Consider the following 26,313-nt stretch of genomic DNA (forward strand, 5'->3'; position numbering starts at 1 on the left):
GCCCAGTATGGCTGTCGCTTCACTGCATCGGTACCCAAACGTTCATCCCCAGAGCTCCAACTGCCGTGATGTCAAGGACGTGCTAAGTACCCTCCAGGAGAGGGCCCGCCAGTGGTGAAGACCACCAGTCCACGGTGTCTAAGAGAAACAGGAGACAGGGAGTAGGCTACCAAACCACTGAAAGGATTTTTCAAACACACGCGCACTTGGTGTTTCTCCAACTCCACCCGAGTCGTCTGGATCACCTAGGCATCTTTGCTGGGCAGGTGTGTCAGCCACAGGAATCCTCGTATCTTTATCTCTGAGCCTGTCTCCATGCATCATGTGCCCGTATGAGTAAAGATAAGTCAGGGGTCGGGGCAAGCAGTAACATGCTGGAGGCCTGGGCATGTGTCTGTACCCGCACGTGTGTGAGTGTGTAAATGCTTGTATTCAGGCGATTGCAGAGCTGAGCCCTGGGGGTGCTGCTGTAAAGCCCGTCTCACTCTGACCAGAGTCCCCGTCGATTCCTAGACCGTTCCCACTTACAGTCAGCATTTCCTGGGAAGATGATTTTGCCCTCTTTCTGTTGTTTGTCTATTTCTACTTGGGGAAAGCCAGCCCCACCGGTTACTCTTCCCTTTCCTTCTCTACCACCACCCACTACCTGTCCTTTCTCCACCAACTGCGACTGCCGGGGCCTGGCTGCTTCCTCTGGGCACTGCCTCGGGTGCGAGGGCTGGGCACAGGACAAACTGACTTGGAAGCGGCCTCGGAACAAAAGCACAGATCCCCCTACCGCTCAGGCAGCCTCTTGTGGACAATGCATTTTATAGTACATTAGTCACATGGCTTACCCTCCACCCCCCTTCTTCCCTATCAGTTACTCTGCCGCTCTCCACCCAGCACAGCCCAGGGAGGAAAGCATGGCTTCCAGAGGAGGACTAAATGGGGCCTTAAACCTGAGGGTCTCTACCAACCTCATAACTTCAGGCAAATAGTGCTCTCTCTGAGTCTCAATTGTATCACCTGTTGAACGGGGCTCCCACCTCCCACCGTTCTGGGACTGCTGTGAGGATGGGGGATAATGACCAAGGGTCCTAACAGGCACTCTCAAACTGGTCATGAACAGTACTGGCAGCCGCTGTATTGAACTCGGGGAACTGGTACTCCAAAACCCAAAGGTTAGGCGAGGTCGGCTGGAGCCTGTGCCGTTTTCCCAGCAAGTTAACTGGATACCCTCTGGAGATGGCAGGTATCACAAAACCAGACCACTAACCTCTTTGTTAGAAAAGAGTCACTTGTCATCTGCTTAGAACCCAGCCAGTCCTCCAAAGATGATCTCGGTGTCATCAGGAATATCAAGTTTGCTGCCCTTCATTATTCCCCGCTGACAGTTCTACCAAGATTCCTGAAGAGCAAACAAGCTCCCTCTCCTTTCCTACTCTGCCATTCAAATTCCCAACAAATCCCTAAGCAAAGCGGCCCTCACAGGGACACTCCCGGTGATAGAGACCTTCTGCTGGGTCCAGGGCACCCACCCCGACAAAGGACTCCCGGCACCTACTCTCTATGGATTACAACCTCTGCCCCACAGTCACTATGCCCTAGAGGGCTGCCTTTCAGGGAATCCAACTCAGAGGTTGTTGCTTTTCTAAAGATGCCAGGAAGTTCACCTATAAATCTTGAATCTCTCACCCCGAGCTCCTCTGAGTAGGCATTCAGCAACACCCTTGGTTAATTATTAAAGGTCTCAGCTTGTATTATTTGCCAAGTACTTTCCGCAGGGGTCCAAGAAGGCCCTCAGAGTTCTGCATGCTGTTTTCATTGAAAGTTACAGTCTCCTAAAGTTACCACAAGAGCACCGCAGTATCAATTTCTCGGGGCCCCAAGGGGCCTGAGGAAACAGCAGTGCAGAGCAATGACAGTCGGGACACGAGTCTAGATAAAGGAGGCCAGAGATGGTTCCTCCTCTGAACACTGCAAGGCATCCCGCTCTACTCATCCCCAAGCACGAAGAGAACCCCAAATTCCCACTCCACTCATCACAGTGTAGGATGGGGAAGCTTGGCACACTGACAAGGGAATTGCTTTTTCCAGTTAAGTTCAAAGATTGGACATTTTTACACAGCTGTTTCTAGTATTTTAGAACAAATCTGATATGTTTACCCACTGATTGAAATTTGTGATTAAATGTTTCTCACCAGAGGGTTCCTGACTTTCTCAGGATCTGGGTTCTGGCATGTCACTTTACGCCTCACTCAGCAGCCCTCCTTGCTGTTTCCCATGCTGACTAGAAAGCCTTGCCTGGGCTCCAGCACAAGCTCATTTACCTCTTTCCCCCAGATTGTTATGATTATACGAGCAATACATGAAATTTAGAAAATAAGGAAAGTTAAACACACACACACACACACACACAACTATAATCCCAATAGTTGCACACCTAGAGATAGGCATGGTCAATCTGTTACCATTCATTGTATCATAAGAATATATAACCATTATAGGTACAAAGTTTTGAATCTTGTGTTTTAGTAACATGGCATCATATGTATTTTCTCATGTCATTAAATAATCTTTGAAAGTCCTTCTTTTACACTCATTCCATTTCTACTTCTAATCACAAAATATACACTTGTAAAAGATTGAACAAGTGCAGAAAGATAAAGCACAAATGAAAGTTCCCATCAGTCACCATCCTGTGTGGCCCCCTTCCCGGTGGATGACCACTCTGGGCAGCTCCGACACTATCCTTCCAGACCCCTTTCTGCGTGTGTACATCCATACATGCTAACAAACGAATAGATCAATTAGATATCCATATCTTACTGCTGTTTTACAAAACAAAATCCTGCTCTGCATTCAGCTGCTTGCATGGGGAACTGCTCAGTCAGGGAAACACCACTATAATCACCATTCCCAGCCATGGCAGGGCTGTGACCACAGGTGGGCCTTTGAGTGTGGTGCTGAAATGCCAAGGCCATCGATAGCAGTAATACAGCCACTGGTTAGTGACCTACTATGTGCTGTGTTAAATGCTTCACAAGCACAATCTCATTTAATCCTCTCAACAGCCCTGCTATACCCATTTTACAAATGAGGGCTCTAAGGAAGAGGCAGCATTGCAATTTCATCAACTGCACTCTTCACCAGTACAGTACCACCTCTTCATTCATTCATTTCCTCGTTTCTCTCCTCACCGTTCTGCAGGTCTGTAATACTGCAGGCCTTATGAATACCAGTGCAGACCTGTTCATTCCTCAGGAGAGGAAACTTGGCCCCATCAGGAGGAAACTTGGCCCCATCACCGAGGTCGGAGTTTTCAAAAACCCAGGCCTGTTCACTGGGAAGACTAGTCAGAGAGAAATAAATAAGGCACTAGGCCAATCCTGCCACTTCAGTGGATACGCCTCAGACAAATGCATAATGGATGAGTCAGCAGCTTTGGGTGAGAAGCAACAAATTAACACTTTTTTTATTTTGGAACTTTCACTCGCATTCTTGGTAAAGCTTTGAGAGAACTGTCATCTATGAAAAGTACTTAGAAATGAAAAACATTTCCACTGAAGGGAGAAACTTTAATTTAAAATCAATTGTGAGAACTTAAAGTCACCAACTGTAATGGTGGCTATAAAATGTAAATTGGTGGTGTAGTTCCTCCCAATGCCTGTTAAATGCTCTTGGACTGAACCTCCGGCGTCCACTGCCCTGCAGGGGGACTGTTTGAAAGTGAGCCCAGGCAGCCTGAGCAACCTGCAAGTTTCCCCCAAAGGAAAAGTGGAACAAGCAGTAGCTTACATACCCTTGTCTGTGAGATTTTTTCGAATGACTAGAATAGTAAGAGTATCCAGAATACGTGGATTCGGTATCCATAGCAACGGAGAGCTTGCTCTTGCTGAAGGAGCAGGTACTGTTTCTCCTTAGAGGTAGAGAATCTCACCTACTGGACTCCTCCTCAGACCTCAAAGGGCCTGGGAATCGAGGACTTACTCTTCGGCAGGAACGAATTCTGGGAAAACAGGAAAAAAAAAAGGATATCAACCTTCAAAGCCAAACCCGAGGGGCGAGAAGATAAGTGACAGTAGCAACCTCCTCTCTGGGGTCTCTATGATGGAACAAGTGAGCAAGGGTGAGGCTCCTGAGTGCTAAGTGCTCCACTCAGGCAGCAGCCAGCTTGCCCAGGTGTCTGGGAGGGGGACGGGTGGGTGCCGGGCAAAGCCCAACCCCCGCCCCGCAGCAGCGGGGAAACCGGAGGTGGGAGAGACCTGGCCCTTGGCCATCTCCCAGACACAGCCGGCCTTCCTGGCATCCCAGTCCTAGACACCGTGCCCAGCTCCCACTGCCAGTGTGCTGGTTACAAAACAATACCCAGGGAAGCAGCTTTTCAGGGATTTGCTCAGAGTTTCCGAAACCACTGGGGAAAAAAAAAAAAAGGTTCTCAATCTCTTTAATCCAGGAATCCAAACTCCTGAGAATTTATCTCAGGGAACTAATCTCCTTTTTTAAACGAAAAACTACTATTAGCACATTGTCTAAAATAGTGAAAAGCAAGAAACACTCTCAATGCCCCCCAAACAGAGGACTAGGTCAGGGAAACATGATTCATTCACCCAAAGAAATATCATAGAGCTGTTTAAAATGATAATTACGAAGAACAGAAATTTGTATGATATAGTGATAAATTTAAAAAGCAGGCTACATACAGCACTGCAGATAGACGCTGAAATCTACATTCCAGTTACAATCACTTACGTAAGGACAAGGATGACAGAACATCAGAAAATGAAAGCAGGTGATTTATTAGCTGCAGGTTCCTGGGTCTTTTCCCACATTTTCATTAAATATTGCTATGCAATAAAAATAAATTGGAAATGTTTCCAAGTACATTCCTGAGCCCCACATGCTAAACCTTTACTTGGAGAGAAAGGAGTTCTACACCCCTCACCCCGGAGCTGGTCTCCACCCCACAGGGCTCCTCCTTCCAGCGCCCCTGGAAGCTGACACTGCAAACAGAGCCAGGGAGATCAGTGTGAAGAAAAAACAAAGAAGCCGCAGATGCCATACCTCTACCCCCACTGGGAGAAGGCCAAGGCTCCTGAGCAATGAATGACCTGCCAGCCTGGAGGGAATCACCCACAAACCACCACTGGCCAACACAGTCCGAGCCTCAGTACCACCTAGGTTGTTTGCCCTTATCATTCATTCCCTAGGGTCTGTCACCTAGGGCTAGCTAGCCTCCCTTTTCCTGATGTCCTGACTCATTATTTCATGTCTGCTCTCCTGCATGAACCCAAAGTGAGCAGTGGGGAGACCCGGGGTCTAGCTAGGGCTGCTCACTGTCAAGTACAACCTGGGATAAGTCACCTGCCTTCTTGAGCCTCGATTTCCTCATTTGTCAAATGGGGATAAACCCACCAGCCACGGACTTCACAGGGTTGATCTGTAGATATAAGCTGATACAGTATTAGCAGCTGGCTTCCAATCCCAGGCTTTACTCACCTGTTAGCTATATGACCTCAGTCAAATTATTAAACCTCTCTGAACCCACATCTGTAAAAGGTGAATAAAAGGGCTCATGCGAGAAACAAACAAGCTACAACTGTGACCACTCCCAGCACCGGCTCCGGTACGCTGGATAAGGGGCATTTGGGGTTATCAAGACTCCCGCGACCAGTCCCCAACCTAGAGGCTCTCCTTGTCTCTCTCAGTAAGAGAAAGACACGGAAAGGAGCAAGACAGAGTGGGTGCCCGTGCTCACCTTCCCACCTGAGGCTCACCTGCGGCCAGACAGCGCTGGGCTTGCATCCCAGTGCAGTCCAGGGCTTGCTAACTAGCTGCGTTCCCCTCGGAGCCTCCGGTGTCCTCATCCGTAAAATGGAAATAAGGCAGCCTATTTCGTGGGGTGACTGTAAAGCATCAAATGTGGAAAAAAACCCACTGTGGGCATTTTAAAAACATGTTAGTTTTGCTCTTGGACCTTCCCCCACTTTTCTAGAAGACTTTAAGAACAAGCTCATCTTTTCTTTTTTCTCCCTACTCTTCCTCCCAGCATGTTCACTAGCAATTTCAATGAGCTTTCAGCACTTTAGACTCTCACTTCCTTTCTGCTCTGGGCTACGCTGCTTGTTCTTCTCCACACCTGGCAGACGCTAGCCTCAGGAGGTGAGCCAAGATCTCCAGACCTGCCCTGAATGAGCCTCTTTCCCCAAAGGTCCTTCACCCAGCTCTCTGCTGACCTGCAGGTTCCAACACCCGGCTGCCTGGCCCAGAAACCTGACTGCTGTCTTCTACACCCAGAATTGACCATCCACAACGTCTATACTTTTTTCTGCCCTCCAACCCATTAACTCTCGATTCTCTTTTCCATCCCAGCTTCTAGCTATTTCCGGCTAAATGCTGCTGGGGTGTCTCAGAGGCAGGTGGCCCAGGCCCCGAAGACCTGGGCTGATCCTATTCACGCTCCCCGGCCGTGACACCGTGGGGCAGACACTTACCTCTCTGAGCTTATCTCCCCACCCTCCCACCCCCGCCCCGACACCTCTGTAAAATGAGGCCATTTAATATGATCTCTTCCTAGGGTTGCTGTTAAGCATTAAAGGAAGCTCCCAAAATAAAGCCTCTGGCACATGCTAATGCAAATTTCATTCCCCTACTGCAAGAGGACGTCATCCTTAGTCCTCATTAAAACCTCCGGCCATCCGTTAAGGCAACTCCAGTCATGCCCCTCAAAGGAAATCATGGGCTCCCAAGTGCTGTTTGGGGGAAAGCTTTACCTCCACTCTACCAGCTGCCCTTATCTGGTTTCTCTCTCACAATTCCTAACTATATTTATCAAAGGGGTGGTTTGCATATGCTGCCATTCCCTCCCTCTTGTCACCCCAATCCCCCATCTTTGATGCTCCATTGAAACAGCGCTAAGTTGGCCAGAGATTGCCAGGAGCCAAATCCAAAGTTCCCACCCTTGTCCTCCTCCCCTCCAGACCTTCTTAACCCATGTATTCATTCATCCGCCTCCACGTTTAGTGGGGCTATGAGAGACCTGCTAGGCGATGCTAGGTTACAGCAATGACAATGGCACACAGCACACGGCTGCCCTCGCGGAGCTCTCTGCTGTCTGTCCTCCTCCGATTTGATGGTGTTTGTGCTACTCCTCCTCCAACAGTCCTCTCCCTCTCCCCCATCAAGTTATCTTTTAAGACTCAAAACTCACCCATTATTCTCCTCCGTCCATGGATTTACTCTAGGATAAGCTCCATGGAGACAGAAGCTACTGTTTACCTACCCCAGGATACACGGAACATAAGAGGTACCCAACAAATACTTACTGAAAGGATAAATCCCCGATGCACATTTCCTACTCAGATGCCTCTTGCTCCGCTTGGGATTCCCATCACCCCCGCGATGCTCTCCGGTGCCCCGGACTGTTCTTTTCAATTTCCTCCACTGGCGCCATGCAAACATCCTACTGACCCTATAGAGCCAACCCAGCACCATTTTCACAACTCTCTCCCTGCTTCAGCCCACACATTCTACTGTCCCTAAGTGCCCTCTGTCCCCTGTTATCCACCCCTCACTCTCCCAGTTCTCAGGCCACCCACTTCCTCCAGGCTCCACGGACACAGGGCTAAACTATTCCAAAGCCTGCAGGTTTCCTCACAGAATCCAGTCTCTCGAGAGTTCGGGCCCCTTCTGCGTCACACTGTCTCTACCAGAGCTATCAATTCTTGTCCCAGATCTCAGTGAGGATTAAGAAGCAGCAACCAGAGGCAGACGGACAAAATCCAGAGCGAACTCATCTCAAAAGCCAATGGAAGGGTTTCGACATCGTTAACAGAAAAACACATCCTGAAGCTTATCATTGCAGCAGTACATTTACAAGATAGCTCCCTTGTATGCACAAGAAATTAGCAGAACTCAGATAAGGTCAGAGGGAGGCCTTATCAGGAAGATAATAAAGTAAAGAAAAGGAATCAGGTTCTCTGGGTAATAAAGTGATAGGCTGCTGCACTGGCTTGAATAGGATAGGGTCACATAAAGGTGTAAATGTGGATCCTGGAATCTGGAACTATCTATCACACTGACCCCTGACATGACCCAGACTGTGCCTGGCTCTGGTTGGGCAGCTGCCAGAGTGATCTTTCAAATCACGACGTGGACGTCACTTCCCTGCTTAAAACCCCTCCACGGTATTCCACTGCACTTCAAATAAAACTCAAAATCCTTCACTTGGTCTGCCAGGCCCTGCCCACCTCTCCAGCTGGGCTTTCCTTCTCTACCCAAGGTTCTCTAAGGCACCCGGCTCTCTGCAGCCTCAGTACATCTGCTCTACTCACTCTTCACCCATCTCATTTTGCCCAATTCCTACTCATCCCTCTCAGTTGAAATACAGCTTCTTTCAAGGGCCTTTCCGGTCCTCTGGCCTCACCTGGCCCTTTCCCACCTCCCTGTACTTCTTGATATCCCAATTTCCAATTACACAGGGACTGGCGCCTGCAGAGACAGTAAGCTCCACGAGGGCAGGGGCCTCTTTCATTACTCTCTCTCCAGCTCCTGGAGCACAACAGGCTCTCTGTAAATGTGTGCTGAATGAAGGAAGGGTTTAGGTGGCACATATCGGGACGTGGAGCCCATAGGTTCACTGTGGAAGAAACCTTAGAGGTCGTCTATTTTAAATCCTCGGTTTTACAACCGAAGAAAAAGATGCAGAGATTACATTCCACAGTGACATCCGAACCACCAAGAGTGGAGCTGCTCTGCTGCTTGCACTAGTCTTACTCAGCGGCAAAGGTTATATGCCAGACACAGTAAGAACTGGCATCAGTCTCTGCCTCCCCCTGTCCTCCTGTCATTTATCCCTTCCGGGCTGCAAGCAAACACCAGGATAGGGCTAGAGCTTGTCAAATCACATCTCATGAAGGTCAGAGGGCAGTGTTGAGACAGGTTCAAGAGCACTTTTGACCAAGTGGCAGCATCTTAAATCTGGAATTCCCCAACAAAAATGTCAGAGAACCTCCTCCCCGCCCCCACCTTTATTAAAAGCAAAGTGGGGATCAGAGGCCTTGAAGAGAATCCGCCCCTAAAGTCACATTCACTCACAAAATATATCTGACTCCTACTTGAAAGGAAAACACAGTGTTCAGAAAATCATATGAGGGAAATAATATGTTATGGTAATGACAGTGGTAAACATAAGCTAACCTTCTCAGAAAAGGAAATTATAAAAATGTCAACAGCTCTGCCTAGAACTATTAAGTGAACTTGGGTTGGAGGGTAGAAAGTTACCTTGCAAGGGGTACAGAGACACACGCTGAATTTAAAGAGCCATTCTACTCCTTCTGCAGTGGATATACTTCCAAGGGAAGCAACTGTGTTTATATATACTGTGCACATCACTTTGCATATTTGATTTTTATCATATATATAATTCTAAAGGGTTTACACCATTTGTTATTTTTATTGTTTTCAAGCTAACATTTTTCTCAAGGTACCCGTTTTTAATTACGTGGCACTCAAGGGGAAAAGGATAACTTAGATAATTTTGTTTAGTCAACTTTTCTTCTATAGCGGACAAGCAATGAGCACAGGTTTTGAAGTTAGATTGTCACTGTTCAAATCCTGGCTCTGCTACTTATCAGCTGTGTGACCTCAGATTAATTACTTAACCCTTCTGTGCCTGTTTCCCTAATTATAACAACAGAATTATATTTTACTTACCTTATAGGCTCAAGGTGGGTTAAATGAGATCATTCATAATCATTCAGACTAATGCCTAGCACACGGTAAGCATTATTACTACTTAGTAAAGTTAAATTCCTTCCATTGGAAAGAATACCTTTGTAAGGCACATGACTTATGTATCATTTTCATTAAACTTATGTACTTTTTTTGGTCTATGTGAGTCTACTTTAATGAATCCCATTAGCTATAGTTAACTAATTTATTGATTTCCATTCTTTTCCTTGCAGGCCTTCTTTTACTGTCCCCAGGTTAGAAGTGAGTATCAGAGAAAGCTCTGTGTGTTTTATTGGGTTTATCTGGAGGACCTCAGGGCTGTAAGGGAGGATGGGAAGAAGTATTTTGCTGAACTTGTGGTCTATAAACCATAACACATCATCCAGGCCACTGATGTGGGGATCAGAAGGATTGTGGCATTTGCAACAAACCCAGTGATTCTTTCAACAGTGCTCTTCTAAATGAGTGATTCCGGGCCACTATTCACAAGAAAAGAAAATGTCAACCTCATTTTACCAATGATTTCAACTCACCTTCCCAGAATATCTCCTCTTGGTTCCAGTCATCAATTACCTCTGAAACACCCTTAACAGCTGGGTATAGATTTCCAAAAGCTGTGAATGGTTAATGTGTCTGGAGTTCTGACGATGTATATTTGTTTTCAAGTGACCCCCGCCCCTTGTCCCCTGCCAGATTTTTAAGCTTCGGAAAAGTAATTTCGAAAATACTACCTCCCCTGTAAATTCCATGATGCAGGGTCCAATGACTGCTGTCCAATAAAGTGGTATTCAGAAGGACACCAATGGAGACAGACCTCAGCTGAACATACATGCACCTTTTCATCAGGCTTCAGGTGAGACCAAAGCCACTACTAGAAACATGGCCCAACCCCACGTCCACCTAATCCTGCCTTGTCCACCTTCTGGAAAATGGCACAGCACGATGCCCATACACAGCTAGTCCCCTAGCCACAGCTAGTTCACTTTATAGAGAGAGAAGGACCATAATAATCTAATGGCTCACAGTTAATCGAGTGCTTCATATATATTAGGAACTGTTTTAAGTCATTTGCATATAATATCTCACTTAATCCTCAGAACACGCCTTATATGGGAGAAAAAATATGAATTTCATGTTACAGTTAAGAAAACCAAGGTGGCAAACCTGGTAAGTGCTGGAGCTGGGCCTTGAACTCTGAGAGTCTAATTCCAGAACCTGTGCTCTTGACTATGGAAACTATATAACAATGTAGCAATTACCAAACTTGTTTATTTACAGGGAGGAGGGGAGGCAACCATCACAAATTGTCCCAAACCACACAGAACCCACAAAGAATTCTGCAATTTCAACTCCAACTCACAGGTTCAGTGTCCCAAGCATTGTGGGGAGTCCAAAAGAAAAGAAATGAATCTGAAATAGTTCTAACTCCAAGGAGCTCACAGCTTAAAGGTAGAACCTGCCTATTAAAATACAATGTGATAAGTGCCCACTCAACCCAAATGCTGCTGAGGTCTGGGATAACAAACAGGGTGTGTGTTTGTGTGTGTTGGGGGCTGGAGGGGAGAATACCTTCCACACTCAACATTTGTTTATTCTCCAGTGGACCAGGGTGACCTGGCATTGCTTCTTGGTCAGGAAACCTTCCTTTACGGTTTCATCCTTTTGCTCAAGCACACAAGGCAATGAAAATGTGTTGCCTGGCAAGCAGTCCTTACAAATACGCCATTCTCAAAATTCTCCCATTTTACTTACAAATTAAGTTGCAACCAAGACACACTGCCAACACTGTAACAGTGAAAATTTCACCCTAGCTGTTTCAGTAATTATATTGAGAGACACCAAATTCTGGGAATGCTAAATGCTTATGGATAGGTGAAGAGTGTTATTTACTTGAACTGGAGAATAAACAGTTTCCTCCCAGAAATCAAACCCCAACTATATCACATTGATTTAATTCAACTCTAAAAACTCTAATTAGTGGTTACATAAAATGACTAATTACATCTCCCTGGATTCAGACAGTTTCTGCCATCTCACTTAAAGAGCCTAGGAGCTGTGTAATCAAACAACCCACCCACTGGAAGGAGAACGCTAATTAGCATTGTTGATTGGTGACACAAGTTATAATATTTTTCCAGCAACCCTGTAAAATTTATAAACACATCAGTGAAAATGCCAGATTCTTTACAGCTCGCTAGCTTTTGGAATAGATGTCTAAAAATACATGTATTTCCAATCACAGCCCCCCCAAAAGGGGCTTAACAAAATGCACGTGCCAGCCACAAAATCATCATAATAAAGAGCTCTAACATCTCTTAACAAGCGGCTAAACGAGCTCACAACACCTTCGCGGGGTGGGCTTTATACCTGGTTTGAAGCTGTGAAAACTGAGCCACAGGTTTCTCGGCTCCAAGTCTCACTAGCTCATCTCCGGGCCGCCAGGCCGCGGCTCCGCCCCACTCCTGCCTCCGCCACCGACGCGTTTAAATTTTTATAAAGCTTCACACTTCCCCGGACACGTTTGCTTGGGGCAGTTTAAAGCCTGCAGGAGGAAATGAGGTCCTGCCCGTGGCGAAGGCTGCCCTGAGGCGGTGAGATTGCCTCCAACCGGGACGCCTCGGGCAGAGACTAGCCGGACGCCTGCTGCTCCACCCCGGCGTTTTTGAAAGTAAACTCCTACCTGCCTGTTGCGCTCTCCGATGCGCAACCGGACTCGCCCCCCGCCCGCCTCCAGGGCCAGCTCCCTTCTGTAAGCGAGGTGGGAACACAGGCCAGCTCTGTGCCGGTTTCTGGCCCAGGGTCGGGCGGGTCCCCGGGCGCGGGCTGTTCCCGGGTCGAGCCCCACGGCGGGGTGGGAACCACGGAGCGCGCCCGGCTCCCGGGGTGCGCAGGGCGGTCCGGCCCCAGCCCCGCAGGGCCGGTGCCTCAGCGCGGGTGCCTGCAGGAACGCTCGGCCACTCCCTGCCGGCCGGGGCGCGCACCCCAAAGTGCAGCCACTGTAGAAGCGAGCGTCCGAGGCGTGGGGAGGAAATGCCCGGACCGAGGAAGTGGGGTGCGCGGGGAGCGCGGCCCCGGGGCGGGAGGGGCGCACCTCGCGGGGATGGGAGAGGAGTGGGGTCCCGGGAAGCACGGCTCGGGCTATGGACCGCGGGAGGGAAGGAGGCTCCCGGCCAGAGGCGGGAGAAGGGCAGTGAACCGGGGTCTGAGTCCGGGGTGGGGCTGCGGGAGGAGGACCCAGGGGCTCGCGGGGTCGCGGGTCCGGGTGGGGGCGTCTCCCCGCGGGAGGTCTGCACCCCGCGCCCGCCGCCCCGCCGCGCCCGGCCTGCGGCGGGACTCACCTCCGCGCCGGCCGTGCGGGCTCCGCGGCCCGCGGTCTCGGCTCGCAGCGGCCCCGACTCTGCGGCCTGCACTGGGCTCCTGTAGAGGCAGAGCCCCGCCGCCGCCGCCGCTGCACTGCTGCTTTCCGCTTCCTGTCCCGGCGCCGCCCCGCAGCCCGAGCCCAGCCCTGCGAGCCCGGCGCGGCCGCGAGCCAAGAGCAGCGAGCGCGGCCGGCCAAGCCGAGGGCCCGGCCCACCTGCAGCGCAGGGCGGGGCCCGCCGGCGTCTCCCCCCAACCCCCAGGCTCAACGCGCCCCGGACACACACGCACACACACTCAAACACACACACCGACTCACACACCCATTCAGGCACACTCGTACCCACACAGACCCTAGGGGCTGACCACACACACACACACACACACACACACACACACTCATCCACACATCACAAACACATTGTCAGGGATTAACCCCCCAGCACCCCAACATATTTGCACGCTCAAACTTACACACTCATGCACACACAGACTCACAATCATGCACAAAATTCAAGCCTGTCTGCCCCCAATGGAGCCCCAAAACACATTTGCCCAGCAGCCCAGGGACTAACCCCCTACACACACACACACACACACACACACACACACACTCACACACTCAAATACACATATTCCAAGAACCAGCCCACAAACGTCCATATATACCCATACCTCAACCCACATACACACTCACACTTAAACTCACATGCAGCTCAGGAAATGACCCCACATATAACCATGCACACCCAGACCCCCTATAGGCCCCCAAAGCCGACCCTACCCCTCCTCCTCCCTTTAACAGCGTGGTCACTGCCCCCCAACCCCAGTATCCTAGAAGCTACTGGAAGAGCACACCCCTGAAGGCAGGCAGCCCCAGGTTCCAATCCTGATTCAACCAGGTCTGCTTCTAAGTCTTTGTTTCCCCGTCTGAAAAGCAGAGAGGAAGATAAAGCCAGCCTTTGCAGGACAGCGGTGAGGATTATGAAAAGTGGCTGGTGCCCAGTAGACACTGAACAGTGGCCAACTATTCATATGAATATTTACACTCTTCTTACTTAGTTGTCTTGTGTGGGCGAATAGGGTTAGGGATCCATGTGGAGAGTCTGGAGTCTGGCTGGGACCCAAAGCAGCTTACATGGCAGCGCTGCCCAGTAGAGGTGGTGTATAATGAAGTAGTGTGGGCAGTGGGGTGGGGAAACATACCCACGCTGAACTAGCCTTAGTTACGGAAGTTTTGCCCCCAAAGCCCTCACTCTTCCCTCACCCCCTCTTCCCCATCCTCCCTAGTCCCCATTCTCTCTCCCATATATATTTCTTGAGGACATTATATGTTCAATGTAGGTGATCTTCATGCAGCCCCATCTGGCCACCAGGCTTACTGCTCACTCTTGGCCGTGTAAGGCGTCTGACCCTCCGGCTCGCCAACCTCTTACCTGTCTCCTGAGGGCAGCCAGCTTCCTAAGGTTAAAGCCCATTGTCTGTCCACCTGAATCAGTGCTCAGGTGCAGAAATGTAGAGTTTTATAAAAACATGTCTCTTTCATCTTTAAAGTGTAGACCCTTCAAAGTTATAACAGGCCAGGGTTTTCCAATTGTAGTTATGATATTACTGAATAGCTCCCATGAGATCTACAGATCCTCAGTGGATTTTCATGAAAAGTGATCTTAGTACACTTTAGTGTATTATGTCTACCTTACGATGTGGTGCTTTTGTGGGAGAGAGAGGTAGTGCAAAATAAACCCTTTTTTAAGATAATCAATTCCATCTACTTTAAATGCCATCTACTGTTTGTTTTTATCCGACAATCTCAAGTATTCGAGTTTAAAAAATGAGTTGGAAAACTTCTCAGGAACTGAATGATGGTATAACCCGGCTCCCGTTACCTGTCACAAAGTGGGTCAGCCTTAACCTAGGGTTCGGTTAGCAGGCTTACCGAACTCTTGCCTAGACTCTGGCTTAACCTTAATCGGTAAAAAGGGTAATATTGGGGGCTCCATCTGCCACTCCTTGGTCTTATCATTTGTGCCAAAGTCAGTTGGGGAAAGGGGGTACTATGTACTGGGTGCTCTCAAGACAACAGCGTGACTGTAATTCCACAAATTCATGCCTATATCTCTCTCCCTTCCTGCCCATTCTTGCAGATTTCCCAAACCCTGAAATGCTACCCACTAAAGTTCTTCCTGCTACGAAGGTCCAACACAAATGCTGTCTCTATAAAGCCTTCTCCAGTTCTCCCAACGAGAAAACATTTTCTTCTCATTTGAATTCTCTGGATTTTTATGTTCACCTTCTACTGTGTATTGGTTATTTTGTCTCCTCAATAATGTGTAAATGCTAAATCTTTATCTCTTTTCTATCACAGGTCTTTCCACATAGTAGCCATTTTGAAAACTACTTAGCAAATGAATGAATGGCTATAAAATACCACTTGTCCTGGGAAATTAATAATCTAATCAGGAAATAATCTAATTGGAAAGTAATCTAATTGGCAAGTTATGACATGTGCATATAAAGATAGTTAACAACAAAAGAATATATAAAATGCTAAATGCACTATTGGCACACTTTTTACGAAGTCACTTATCCAGCCTCAAGAATTCTGAATACACCTGAAAAACAGGAGTTAAGTGAGAAAGGCCTCTGATCAACTGAATAGATTGCATAAATTTATGCTTTAAAACAGATAGAATTTGGGACTTCCCTGGTGGTGCAGTGGTTAAGAATCCACCTGCCAATGCAGGGGCACGGGTTCGAACCCGGGAAGATCCCACATGCTGCGGAGCAACTAAGCCCGTGTGCCACATCTACTGAGCCTTCGCTCTAGAGCCCGCGAATCACAACTACTGAGCCCACGTGCCATAGCTACTGAAGCCTGAGTGCCTAGTGCCCGTGCTCCGCCACAAGAGAAGCCACTGCAATGAGAAGCCCACGCACTGCAATGAAGAGTAGCCCCAGCTCGCTGCAACTAGAGAAAGCCTGCGCGCAGCAATGAAGACCCAATGCAGCCAAAAATAAATAAATAAAAAATTTAAAAAACCAAAACAAATAGACTTTATACATAGGAGAATCTCTCATGCCCTCTCTTAAGACACTGTTTACATATAGTTTACAAATATTTCTATAAACTTTGTCGTCTGATTCCTAAGCCCACTGTAGGTTAGAAACACATTAAAAGAGAGCAGGAGGTGACCTCAGGAGATCCCAGGGACCACAAAGGGGGATCATTGCAAAGACTGTTTAACTCCAAAACTCGTGCCCTTTCCTTTTACCAGTTACTCCTCTTGGTACATTATCACATCACAGAATACTGATGACCCTGAGTTATAAAAGTTACATGGATATTCTGTCGATAGTACCCTATTTAAGAAGACAGGGAAGATGTTGAAAAAAAATTAGATTTCCATCCAAAATGTTTGAAATGTTAAGTGCTGGTTCTTTAAAAGTCCATTTTCTGTAAAATCTACATATGTGTAATATCTGCTTATAGGTTAATAATGCCAGTGATGAGGTGCTAAAATATGGGTTATTAGTGCCCACAGGGAGAGTCACACGGGTCTGAATGGTCAAGGTCAACTTGTCCATGAGGACAAGAAAAGAAAAGAAGGAAAAGAGGAAAGAAAGAAGTGGAACGGGCACAGGTGGAGGACAGCGGCTGGAACAGTTACTGGCTTATCTCAAGTACTTGCTTAATCAATATGAGTTGAATAAATGGGTAAATAGTATTTCTGTTTGGAGTCTGGGCAGGGGTGTGGAGAGAACAGTGTCTGAGATAGAGTCAAGGGCAGTGAGCAGAGTGGTTAAGCTCAAGAAAAGGGCTCATGCTGAGACACAGAGGATTCCAAGTTGAGTGGCTAGGATTAGAAGATGGAGAACTTGGAATCCAATATTAGTATTTGAACTTTGTAAAATGGGCTAGCAATGTGATAAAGTATTCATCCACCCAGCCATTCATTCAAAAACACATACTTAGTACCTACTAGAGGCAGGCAATGTATGAGCTACGGAGAAACAAAAGTAGATAATGTAATATTGATCCGTGATTTGACAAGTTAGTCAACAAATATTTACTGAGCACTTATTTTTTTAATTAATTAATTAATTAATTTATATTTGGCTACATTGGTCCTTCGTTGCTGCACGTGGGCTTTTCTCTAGTTGCAGCAAGAGGGAGCTACTCTGTTTTGGTGCGTGGGCTTCTCATTGTGGTGGCTTCTCCTGTTGCGGAGCACGGGCTCTACGCGCTCGGGCTTCAGTAGCTGTGGCACGTGGACTCAGTAGTTGTGGTGCATGGGCTTAGTTGCTCCACGGCATGTGGGATCTTCTCGGACCAGGGATCGAACCCGTGTCTCCTCCATTGGCAGGCGGATTCTTAACCACTGCACCACCAGGGAAGTCCCTGTTGGGCACTTATTAGTGCCAGTCACTATTCTAGGCTCTGGGGGTACATCAAAATAGACAAAAGCTTCTGCCCTCAAGGAGTTTATATTCTAGTGAGAGGAGATAGGCAAATGAGCAGCATGTCAGATGGTTTAACAAGTGCTCAGGAGAGAACAAAGCGGGATGGGAGACAGGGGTGGGGGTGGGGTGTGCCCCTCGCTGTCCTGGAGGATGTCTTACTGCAGCTTCAACAGAGCCTCACAGGGGAAGAGGAGAGCGCTGGGACCAGAGCAGCACAGAGAAAAGGGCCAGCTTAGCCTGATGAAGCGGCGTGGCTTCACCCGGCCATGACCCTGGGAGCAAAACTTGAAGGATGAGTATTTGACAGAGGAAACGGGAGGAAGCATTCTGGGTACAGGCACAGAAGCGTGGCAGAGTACACCCAGGAAGCCATATCAGACGGTGTGCCGCGCTGATGCGCTGGAGGAGAGTGGGGGCGGGGTGGCCCAGGAGGCCGTGCAGAGCCGCAGGTCTGGAAGTATGAGGCACCAAAATGCCTCTGGTGTCCGGAAGGACAGGAAGGAAGCTCTGAAGCAGCACGGCTCCTCGGGGGCCTGCCAGCAGTTTGGCCTGGGGAGAGCATACGGGAGGAAACAGGTCTGGGATGGGTGGGAGGGGGCAGCACGACCTGGAAAAAGGGGGTAGAGTCCGGAGCTCGCAGGGCTCTATGTGGTGAGCTTAAAAGTGTGGGTTTTGGGCTTCCCTGGTGGCACAGTGGTTGAGAGTCCGCCTGCCGATGCAGGGGACACGGGTTCGTGCCCCGGTCCGGGAAGATCCCACATGCCGCGGAGCGGCTGGGCCCGTGAGCCATGGCCGCTGGGCCTGCGCATCCGGAGCCTGTGCTCCGCAACGGGAGAGGCCACAACAGTGAGAGGCCCGCGTACGGGGGGAAAAAAAAAGTATGTGTTTTATCTGGTAGGCAATAGAGAGCCGTTGAAGATTTTTACGGAGAGGAATAAGATGAGCTGACTTTGCGGTTTGGAGAGTGGCTTCTTGAGGAAAGAGTGAAGGCAGAGGGACCAAATAGGAGAGACATAGGGAGCCTGAAGTGATGAATGGGCCTGAGTTACTGCAGCCTTTGGAGGCAAGTATCAATCACAAACAGGGAACAGAGAGGAAGAAGAAGTTCAAGGAGAAAAGGTAAGTTCAGTTTTAGGTATGTTGAGTGTAAGTATCTTTGGGAGGTGCAGGTGCAAACAATAAGAGGTCACATTTATTGAGCATTTATTATATGCCAGCACTGTTCTGAGTATTTTATAGGTCTTACTCATCCTTCACAACAACCCATGTTTTAGGTATTATATCATCTATATCCATTTTACAGAGAAGGAAACTGAGGCATAGCAAGGTTAAATAAACGGCAGGAGATCATGCAGCCGCTGACAGGTGGCGCCAGGCTTTGACCCAAGTTTTGCTGACCACAGACTCCCCGCCTTTAATCCATCAGCTGTACGGCTTCTTGGCAGTGTACATTTAGAACTCAGGAGGAGACGGGCTACTGACAATGAATACAGTTTTCAGAGATTACATGTGGTTGACAATGAAGAAGAGAAAAGAGCAAGAGGTGGGTAGAAAACTGCAGAACGTGTGAGGCAGAGAGATATGACAGGGACATGCAGAGGTGACAGGTGTCATAGTTGTTTTGTTTCGAAATAGGAAATCCTGAAGCCTGTTTATAGACCAGGGAGAAGAAATCTTAAATTTCAAAATTTAGGATGGGAGGGGTAACTTGGGGGATGGGTGGAAGGACTAGCCTTGTAGATGTACAGACAGAGGTGAGCCTAATGTGAGCATGGAGAGTCAAGGGCATCTCAGTATTCTCCACGAAGTAGGAAGCAAGAGGCTCTAACAGAGCCTGGGAGGCCAGGAGATGGAGTCCAGAGAGAGAAGGTATATCTGATGGCTTCTCAGGGGCCCTTTGAACATCTGATGCCGCGGGGATGGAAATCACAGAAAATGCACATTCCCCTTTATTTTTGCAAACTATTTGAATGGACTCACAGACTCAAGGCCTCTAAGGGACCCCAGACATTGTCCTTTCTACAGCCTCTTCCATGTCTAAGAATTGTTATCCTTAATGAGTTGAGTTTGAGGTGAGAGTGGGATGCCCAAATAGAAACATGAAAAAGCAGAGGAAATGATGAGACTTTCTATACCACAGCTTTCCTGGGCTCGGGAGTGTAGTCTATGGACAAGAAAGCAAATGTGCTCTGTGTAAAGGGGAACCTAAACACGCAGCCATGACCCATGGACCAAGTGCACTAACGCCCCAGTGGGGCCAGGCCCTGGCATCCGCGCTGGTCCACAGGCCTGGGTGGGCAGCTGACTCCCAGGCCCAGCGGCTCTCATTACCAGGGGAGCTGGGAGGCAGCGCGATGTCAGGTAGAGCTCAGATCTCAGAAGCAGGATGCTGCCAAGGCTTCAGTCAACCCTTCCTTTTCACTTGTTATCAGTGAAAAGGAGAGAAGCTGGGGCAGAGAACCTGATGGAGACACCAGTCAGAACACATGGCTCTGGGGCTTCTAGGTGTTCCCAAGGTGATTCCACTTGCCTGGGCTGTGCAAAGGATCACACTCAGGGCCAGTCATGGGCAGGGATGGACGGGCTAATAATACCTTCTGGGGACTGGAAGTTTCTTCTTTAATGTTGTTTTTAATCTGGGGAGTCATCATCGTAATTCATTACCTATTTATAAGAAACACTTGGATAACACCCTGCATACTGCGTTAAGCTAATTACTTGGACTAACACCAGGTGGCGTTATTTCCTAAGGGTGAACCAGCCTCTGGCACTCCTGGCCTGGGCTCAGACTCCGGGCTGTGGAGCAGACACAGGTGTGGAAGGAAGGCCTCGGCTTCTGGCCCACAGCCAGATCTACTCACCGCAATTCACCAATAGTGTCCATGGTTGCTGCAGAAGGGGAAGGCCAAGTTCTGGGCATAGAAGGACAGCACCATTAATCCATCTTAGTGATCAGGGTTTGAGTTAATTATACCTTTTTATTTTCTGCGTTTCTAATGCTTTGACATCTGGGGGCCTTGCTGCCCCAGGAGAGAATGCCCCCCTCAGGGCTAGCTAATTCCTAGACATGGTAAAGACTCACAAGCGATGCTCTTCATAGGCAAACCAACCAATCCAGAGCCCATACCCCATCCTTCTCCTCTATCCAACTCTCACACTCTGGACCACTATCCATCTGCCCTAATCACCCCAGGGTCAGGTATGGGACAAGCAGAGACAGGCCCTACACCCCAGAACCTGCTGAAATTATTTAAACCAGAAATGCTTAAGCTTGCTTACCCTGCCTTACTTGTTCCCTCTCACAGGAAAATAAAGGCTCTGGCCCATGTTTTCCTTCCACTCTCCCTGCCTCCTCACTGACCCTGGTGCTTCTCTGTGTGGCCCTGCCTGGTGTAGTGTACCCCCTCCTCTTGGAATTGTCCTCTCAAAGGCAATTGTCTCCTGATCTGTTGGCCTTATCATACCTGAATAATAATAAAACCTACATTTTAAAACAGGGTTTCTATTGAAGCTGCTCATTTGTGAACCATATAAATGATTAGGCAGAGAGAAGGAATTAATATTTATTCTGTTTTTTATTATGTGACAGGCATTGTAATAGTCATTTTTAATCTATTATTTAATAGTATTTTCCTGGTAACACTGTAGTGTAGATTTTTTTTTTTACAAAAACTCAAATAATTTAAGTGCCATTTCCAAGGTCACAGAAGCTAAACAGGCTTTCTGGTTTCCAGCCAGATTTTCCCATTGCACTGGTTGTAGATAATTAAGACAGATTTCTTCTTGCTGTTACTTTATTCCCTCTTCCCTTCTCTGTTTAATGATCCCTGCTTACCCCATCCTCTACCACTTTTCTTTCCTTCTACTTTTCCATTTATTTATTTATTTATTTATTAGCAACTGTTTATTTTCCATCAACCTATTCCTTCAGACCAGTCTGCGACCTCAGGTCGAGTAGCAGTGAACATGGGAGCTGGAGCAGTCCATTCACTCTGAAATCCCTTCTTGGTCACAGCCTTTTCAGCTGAGGCCTGCTCTTCCTTTCAATCTCTTCAGGATCCCTGTAGAAGCAGAGATCAGGCATGATCTCTGACGGGTGTTCACGGGAGGTGGTGCCACGCATGTGCAGAACTTCCCAGGCCAGCACCCAGCACATCAGACCCACTGGGTGGGCTCTCTTATTGCTACACAGGATGGCAATGTCCACATAGCACAGAGGAGAGTCTGTGTTACAGGGAGCGATGGTAGACAGGTTAACGTAAGCCTCCTCTGTGAGAGGCTGGTGTCGGCCCTGGGATCAGTAACCACCGGAAGTCTTGGCTCCCCAAAGGCTGCCTGGATCTGGTTAGTGAAGGTTCCAGGAATGGAGCACCCACTATAGGAGTGTCTCCGATGGCAGCAGCAAACTTCAGCACAACTCGCTGGCCAGATGATATGACACTGACATCAGCTGGGTTTTCAATGGCAACAATCGTGCAAGCTGCCAACGGGACCTTCTCCCAAGTTCTCTCCAGATTTATGATCTAGATGCCATGTAGATTCCTTTTGTAGGTGTGCTGTTCCATTTGGAAGTCGAGGTTGGTGATACCTAAGTGGGTTCCTGCTGCAAGGAATTTGAGGACATCCTCCTCCTTTATTTGCAGGACATCAAGGGCTTCAGATATTGTGAAAGTTTCCCTTTAAATTGTTATGGGAACGCAGAACAGCACCATATGGACCCCTGTCTGGGTAGTTCAGAAAGGCCCTACCTTTCCCCTTAAACAAAACAATGTCTTGGCAATGTTATTTGTGTGTGTGTTTCTTAACTAGGTGAAAATCTGAAAGACAAATCATAAATTCCAGGATATAATAAAATTTCTTCTTTTAACTACAAAAACTTTCCGTTCTGAACTTATGATTATTTTTACATTTTAAGTGCAATAATCCAATTTCAAATATGTACTTTGTTTTAAATGCTTTTTTTAAAACGCCAGGGCCAAGATAGAGGAAAAGCTCTGGATTTATCCTCTCATGTGAAATAACTATAAATTCAGACAAAACATATGAAACAATAGGATTCAAGAAATTGGATCAGGTAACAGAAGACAGTGATCCCTGAGATGCAGGACACCAACTAGGTCATCCCCATGGTTGCCCTAACTTTCTGCCTAAAGAGTTTTTAGGCTGTGGTATAAGGAGGAGGAACCAAGCAGAGCCTAGTGGGCCCCCTGCACTGAACAGGTAGAGCTAATAGGGTTTAAGGAGGCAAAGGAACAGAGATGAGAAAGCTGCAGGTAAGGAGAACTCTAGAAAAACACAGAGGCTCCCCTCAAGTACTCAGTTGAGTGCTGTTCAGTATATGTGTGTGAGGAAAGAACACCCTGAAAGGATAAAAGGGGGCAATATCTAGAGTCACACAGTAAATAGTATCTGTTATGACCAGCCAGGCTGGCAAACCTCCCAATCCATGAAGCACTGGGTAGTGTAATCAGACTGGTCTTGCCTCAGTAGTGGGGCCAAAACACCCTAGATTAAATGCTGCTCTGGTTGGGCCAAACGAAGCTTCAAAGCAAAACCTGAAAGCATCAAACTGTTTCCAAGTACTTTATGTTCCAAACAAAGGTCAAGAACATTTATGAAATACACAAATATGCAGCATTCAGCAAAGTACAGTAACAGGGATCCTATAAAAATTAACAAACATATAAGGAAGTAGAAGAATGTGGCTTAAAAGGAGGAGGAAAATCTATCAATTGAAACACCAGAATTGACACAGATGATAGAATGAGTAAAACAAACAAACAAAAAACCCCTTTAAAACGGTAATTCAGAAAGCTAGGCATGGTACAGCCACTGTGGAGAACATTATGGAGGTTCCTTAAAAAAAAACAAAAATAGAGCTACCATATGATGCAGCAATCCCACTCCTGTGCATATATCCAGAGAAAACCATATTTTGAAAAGATATATGTACCCCAGTGTTCATTGCAGCACTATTTACAATAGCCAGGACATGAAAGCAACCTAAATGTCCATCGATGGAAGAATGGATAACGAAGATGTGGTATACGTATACATGGAATATTACTCAGCCATAAAAAAGAATGAAATAATGCCATTTTCAGCGACATGGATGGACCTAGAGATTATCATACTGAGTGAAGTAAGTCAGACAAAGACAAATACCATATGACATTGTTTATATGTGGAATTTTAAAAAAATGGTACAAATGAACCTATTTATAAAACAGAAATGGAGTCACAGATGAAGAAAAAAACGTACTGTTACCAAGGGGGGAAGGGGGGGAGGGATAAAGTGGGAGATTAGGATTGACATATACACATTACTATATATAAAATAGATAACTAATAAGGACCTACTGTATAGCCCAGGGATGTCTTCTCAATACTCTATAATGGCCTATATGGGAATAGAATCTAAAAGCGAGTGAATGTTTGTATAACTGATTCACTTTGCTCTACAGCAGAAACTAACACAGTTTTGTAAATCAACTAATACTCCAATAAAAATTAATTTTAAACAAAGCTGGGGGAAAATTAAACATGATAACCAGAGAAATGGAAGATGAAGTCCAAGTTGAGCTTCTAGAGATGAAAACTATAATGTCTGAAATAAAAAATATACCAGGTAAGATTAGCAAAAGATTAGACATAGTAGGAACAAAGATCAGTGAATTTGAAAATATAGCAAAAGAAACTATCCAAGTTTGTTAACCTCTTCTTATGCAATGTGTAATCCGTTGTTAATCCCATCCAGTGTACTTCTTCATTTTGTACTTTTCATCCTAAAAGTTTGATTTGTGTCTCTTTTATATTGTCCATGTTTCTACTTAAATTTGAAATGAAATAACTATTTTAATGTCCTTGTCAGCTAAATTTAACATCTGTATCAATTCTTTGTCATTTTCAAATGGCTGATTGATTTCTTCCCCGTCACTATGGTCATATTTTTATGCTTCTTTGGATGTCTAATAATTTTTTATTGGATACTAGACATTGTGAATTTTTTTGGTGATGGTTAGATAGTTTTGTATTCCTATAAATATTCCTGAGCTTTGCTCTGGGATGCAGCTAAGTTATTTGGAAGTCGTTTGATCCTTTTAGGTCCTCCTTTTAAGACCTATTATGTGGGACCAGAGTCATGTTTACTCTAGGGCTAATTGCTTCCCAATACTGAGGAAGACATTTCTGAGTACTCTACCCAACACCCCATGGATTATGAGGTGGGAACAGGCACTATTCCTAGTTAGTGTGAGCACCAGGTACTTGTCCCTCTAATCCTTTTGAGTGGTTCTTTCCTCAGTCTCAATACACTCCTCACATTAATACACTCATCAGTATTCTGTAGAAGTCATTAAAGGGACTCTCTGAGAATCTCTGAGGTTCTCTCTCTGTGCAGCTCTCTCCTCTCTGGTACTCTCTACTGGAAACTCTAGCTACCTTAGTTTCTCTGGACGTTCAGAGAAATGTCTCCTTATCTCATGCAGTCTTCTGGGCTTTTCCAGGTTTGCCTTTCCTAACCACAGTAGGATTTCTCCCAAGAGAGTAAGCCTGGGCAATCATAGGTCTCACTTTGTTTGTTCCCCATCTATCAGGGATCACTGTCCTCTGTTGCCTAATGTGAAATGTCTCAAAACCACTGTTTTGTGAATATTGGCCAGTTTAAAAGTGTTAGGCAGGAGGGTAAATCTGGTCACTGTTACTCCATCTTAGTTAAAAGTAGAACCCCTGGATGATTTACATGTAATTTAATTATTGACTTGGTTGGCTTTATATCTACTATGTTGCTCAGGGTTTTCTGTTTGTTTGATTTGTTCTTTTCCATTATTTTCCTTTTCTTGCTCTCATTTGTATTAATTATTTATTCGTGATTTCATTTTATACATTATTAATTCATTCGTTACTTTTTTAAAAGGCTTTTTTTAGAGCAGTTTTAGGTTCACAGGAGAATAAAGAGGAAGGTACAGAGATGTCCCATGTACTCCATGTATGTACACCATACATGCACAGCTTTCCCTGTTATCAACATCCCCCACCAGAGTGGTCCATTTGTTACAGTTGATGAATCTACAATGACACATCATAATTACCCGAAGTCCATAGTTTACCTTAGGGTTCACTCGGTGTAAATTTCATGGGTTTGGACAAGTGTATAATGACATGTATCTATTGTTATAATATCATAGAGTATTTTCACTGCCTTAACAATGCTTGGTGCACTGCGTATTCATCCTTCCCCCTCCCCAACCTTGACATCCACTGATCATTTTTCTGTCTATATTTTTGCCTTTTCCAGAATGTTCTATAGTTGGAGTCATACAGATATAACCTTTTCAGATTGGCCTATTTCACTTAGTAATATGCATTTAAGGTTCCTACAGGTCTTTTCATGCTTGATAGCTCATTTCTTATTAGTGTGGAATAATTTTCCATTGTTTGGATGTACCACAGTTTATTTATCCATTCACCTACTGGAGAACATCTTGGTTGCTTCCAAGTTTTGGCAATTATGAATAACGCTGCTATAAACATCTGTGTTCAGGTTTTCGTGTGGATATAAGTTTTTAACTCCTTTGGGTAAATATCTAGGAGCACAATTACTGGATCATATGGTAAGAGTATGTTTAGTTTTGTAAGGAACCACCAAACTGTCTTCCAAAGTGGCTGTACCATTTTCCATTCCCATGAGCAATGTAGGAGAGTTCCTGTTGCTCCACAACCTCACCAGCATTTGGTGTTGTCAGTGTTCTGGATTTTGGCCATTCTTATAGGTGCATGGTG

At 46.6% G+C, this 26,313-nt stretch overlaps 1 protein-coding gene and 1 pseudogene across 3 annotated transcripts in view; both read right to left on the reverse strand.

Moving 5' to 3' along the window:
* Positions 1 to 13,133, reverse strand: part of VANGL1 (VANGL planar cell polarity protein 1) — a 47,511-nt gene extending 34,378 nt beyond the window's left edge. The window contains exons 1-3 of one of the 3 annotated variants that reach the window (XM_060139251.1): positions 13,053 to 13,133; positions 3,785 to 3,991; positions 2,678 to 2,772 (exon numbers count right to left, since the gene is read on the reverse strand). In XM_060139251.1, coding sequence (XP_059995234.1) covers positions 2,678 to 2,763 — 86 coding nt within the window. In that variant the 5' untranslated portion in view covers positions 2,764 to 2,772; positions 3,785 to 3,991; positions 13,053 to 13,133. Of the gene's footprint in view, positions 1 to 2,677; positions 2,773 to 3,784; positions 3,992 to 5,759; positions 5,884 to 13,052 lie in introns of those variants that run through there. The other 2 variants (XM_060139253.1, XM_060139254.1) reach the window with 2 other exon arrangements.
* An 8,313-nt stretch (positions 13,134 to 21,446) lies between these two features.
* Positions 21,447 to 26,313, reverse strand: part of LOC132515479 (small ribosomal subunit protein uS2-like) — a 107,174-nt pseudogene continuing 102,307 nt past the window's right edge.

This window comes from Lagenorhynchus albirostris, chromosome 2, assembly GCF_949774975.1.
Source record: "Lagenorhynchus albirostris chromosome 2, mLagAlb1.1, whole genome shotgun sequence".
In the NCBI taxonomy this organism is placed as follows: Eukaryota; Metazoa; Chordata; class Mammalia; order Artiodactyla; family Delphinidae; genus Lagenorhynchus; species Lagenorhynchus albirostris.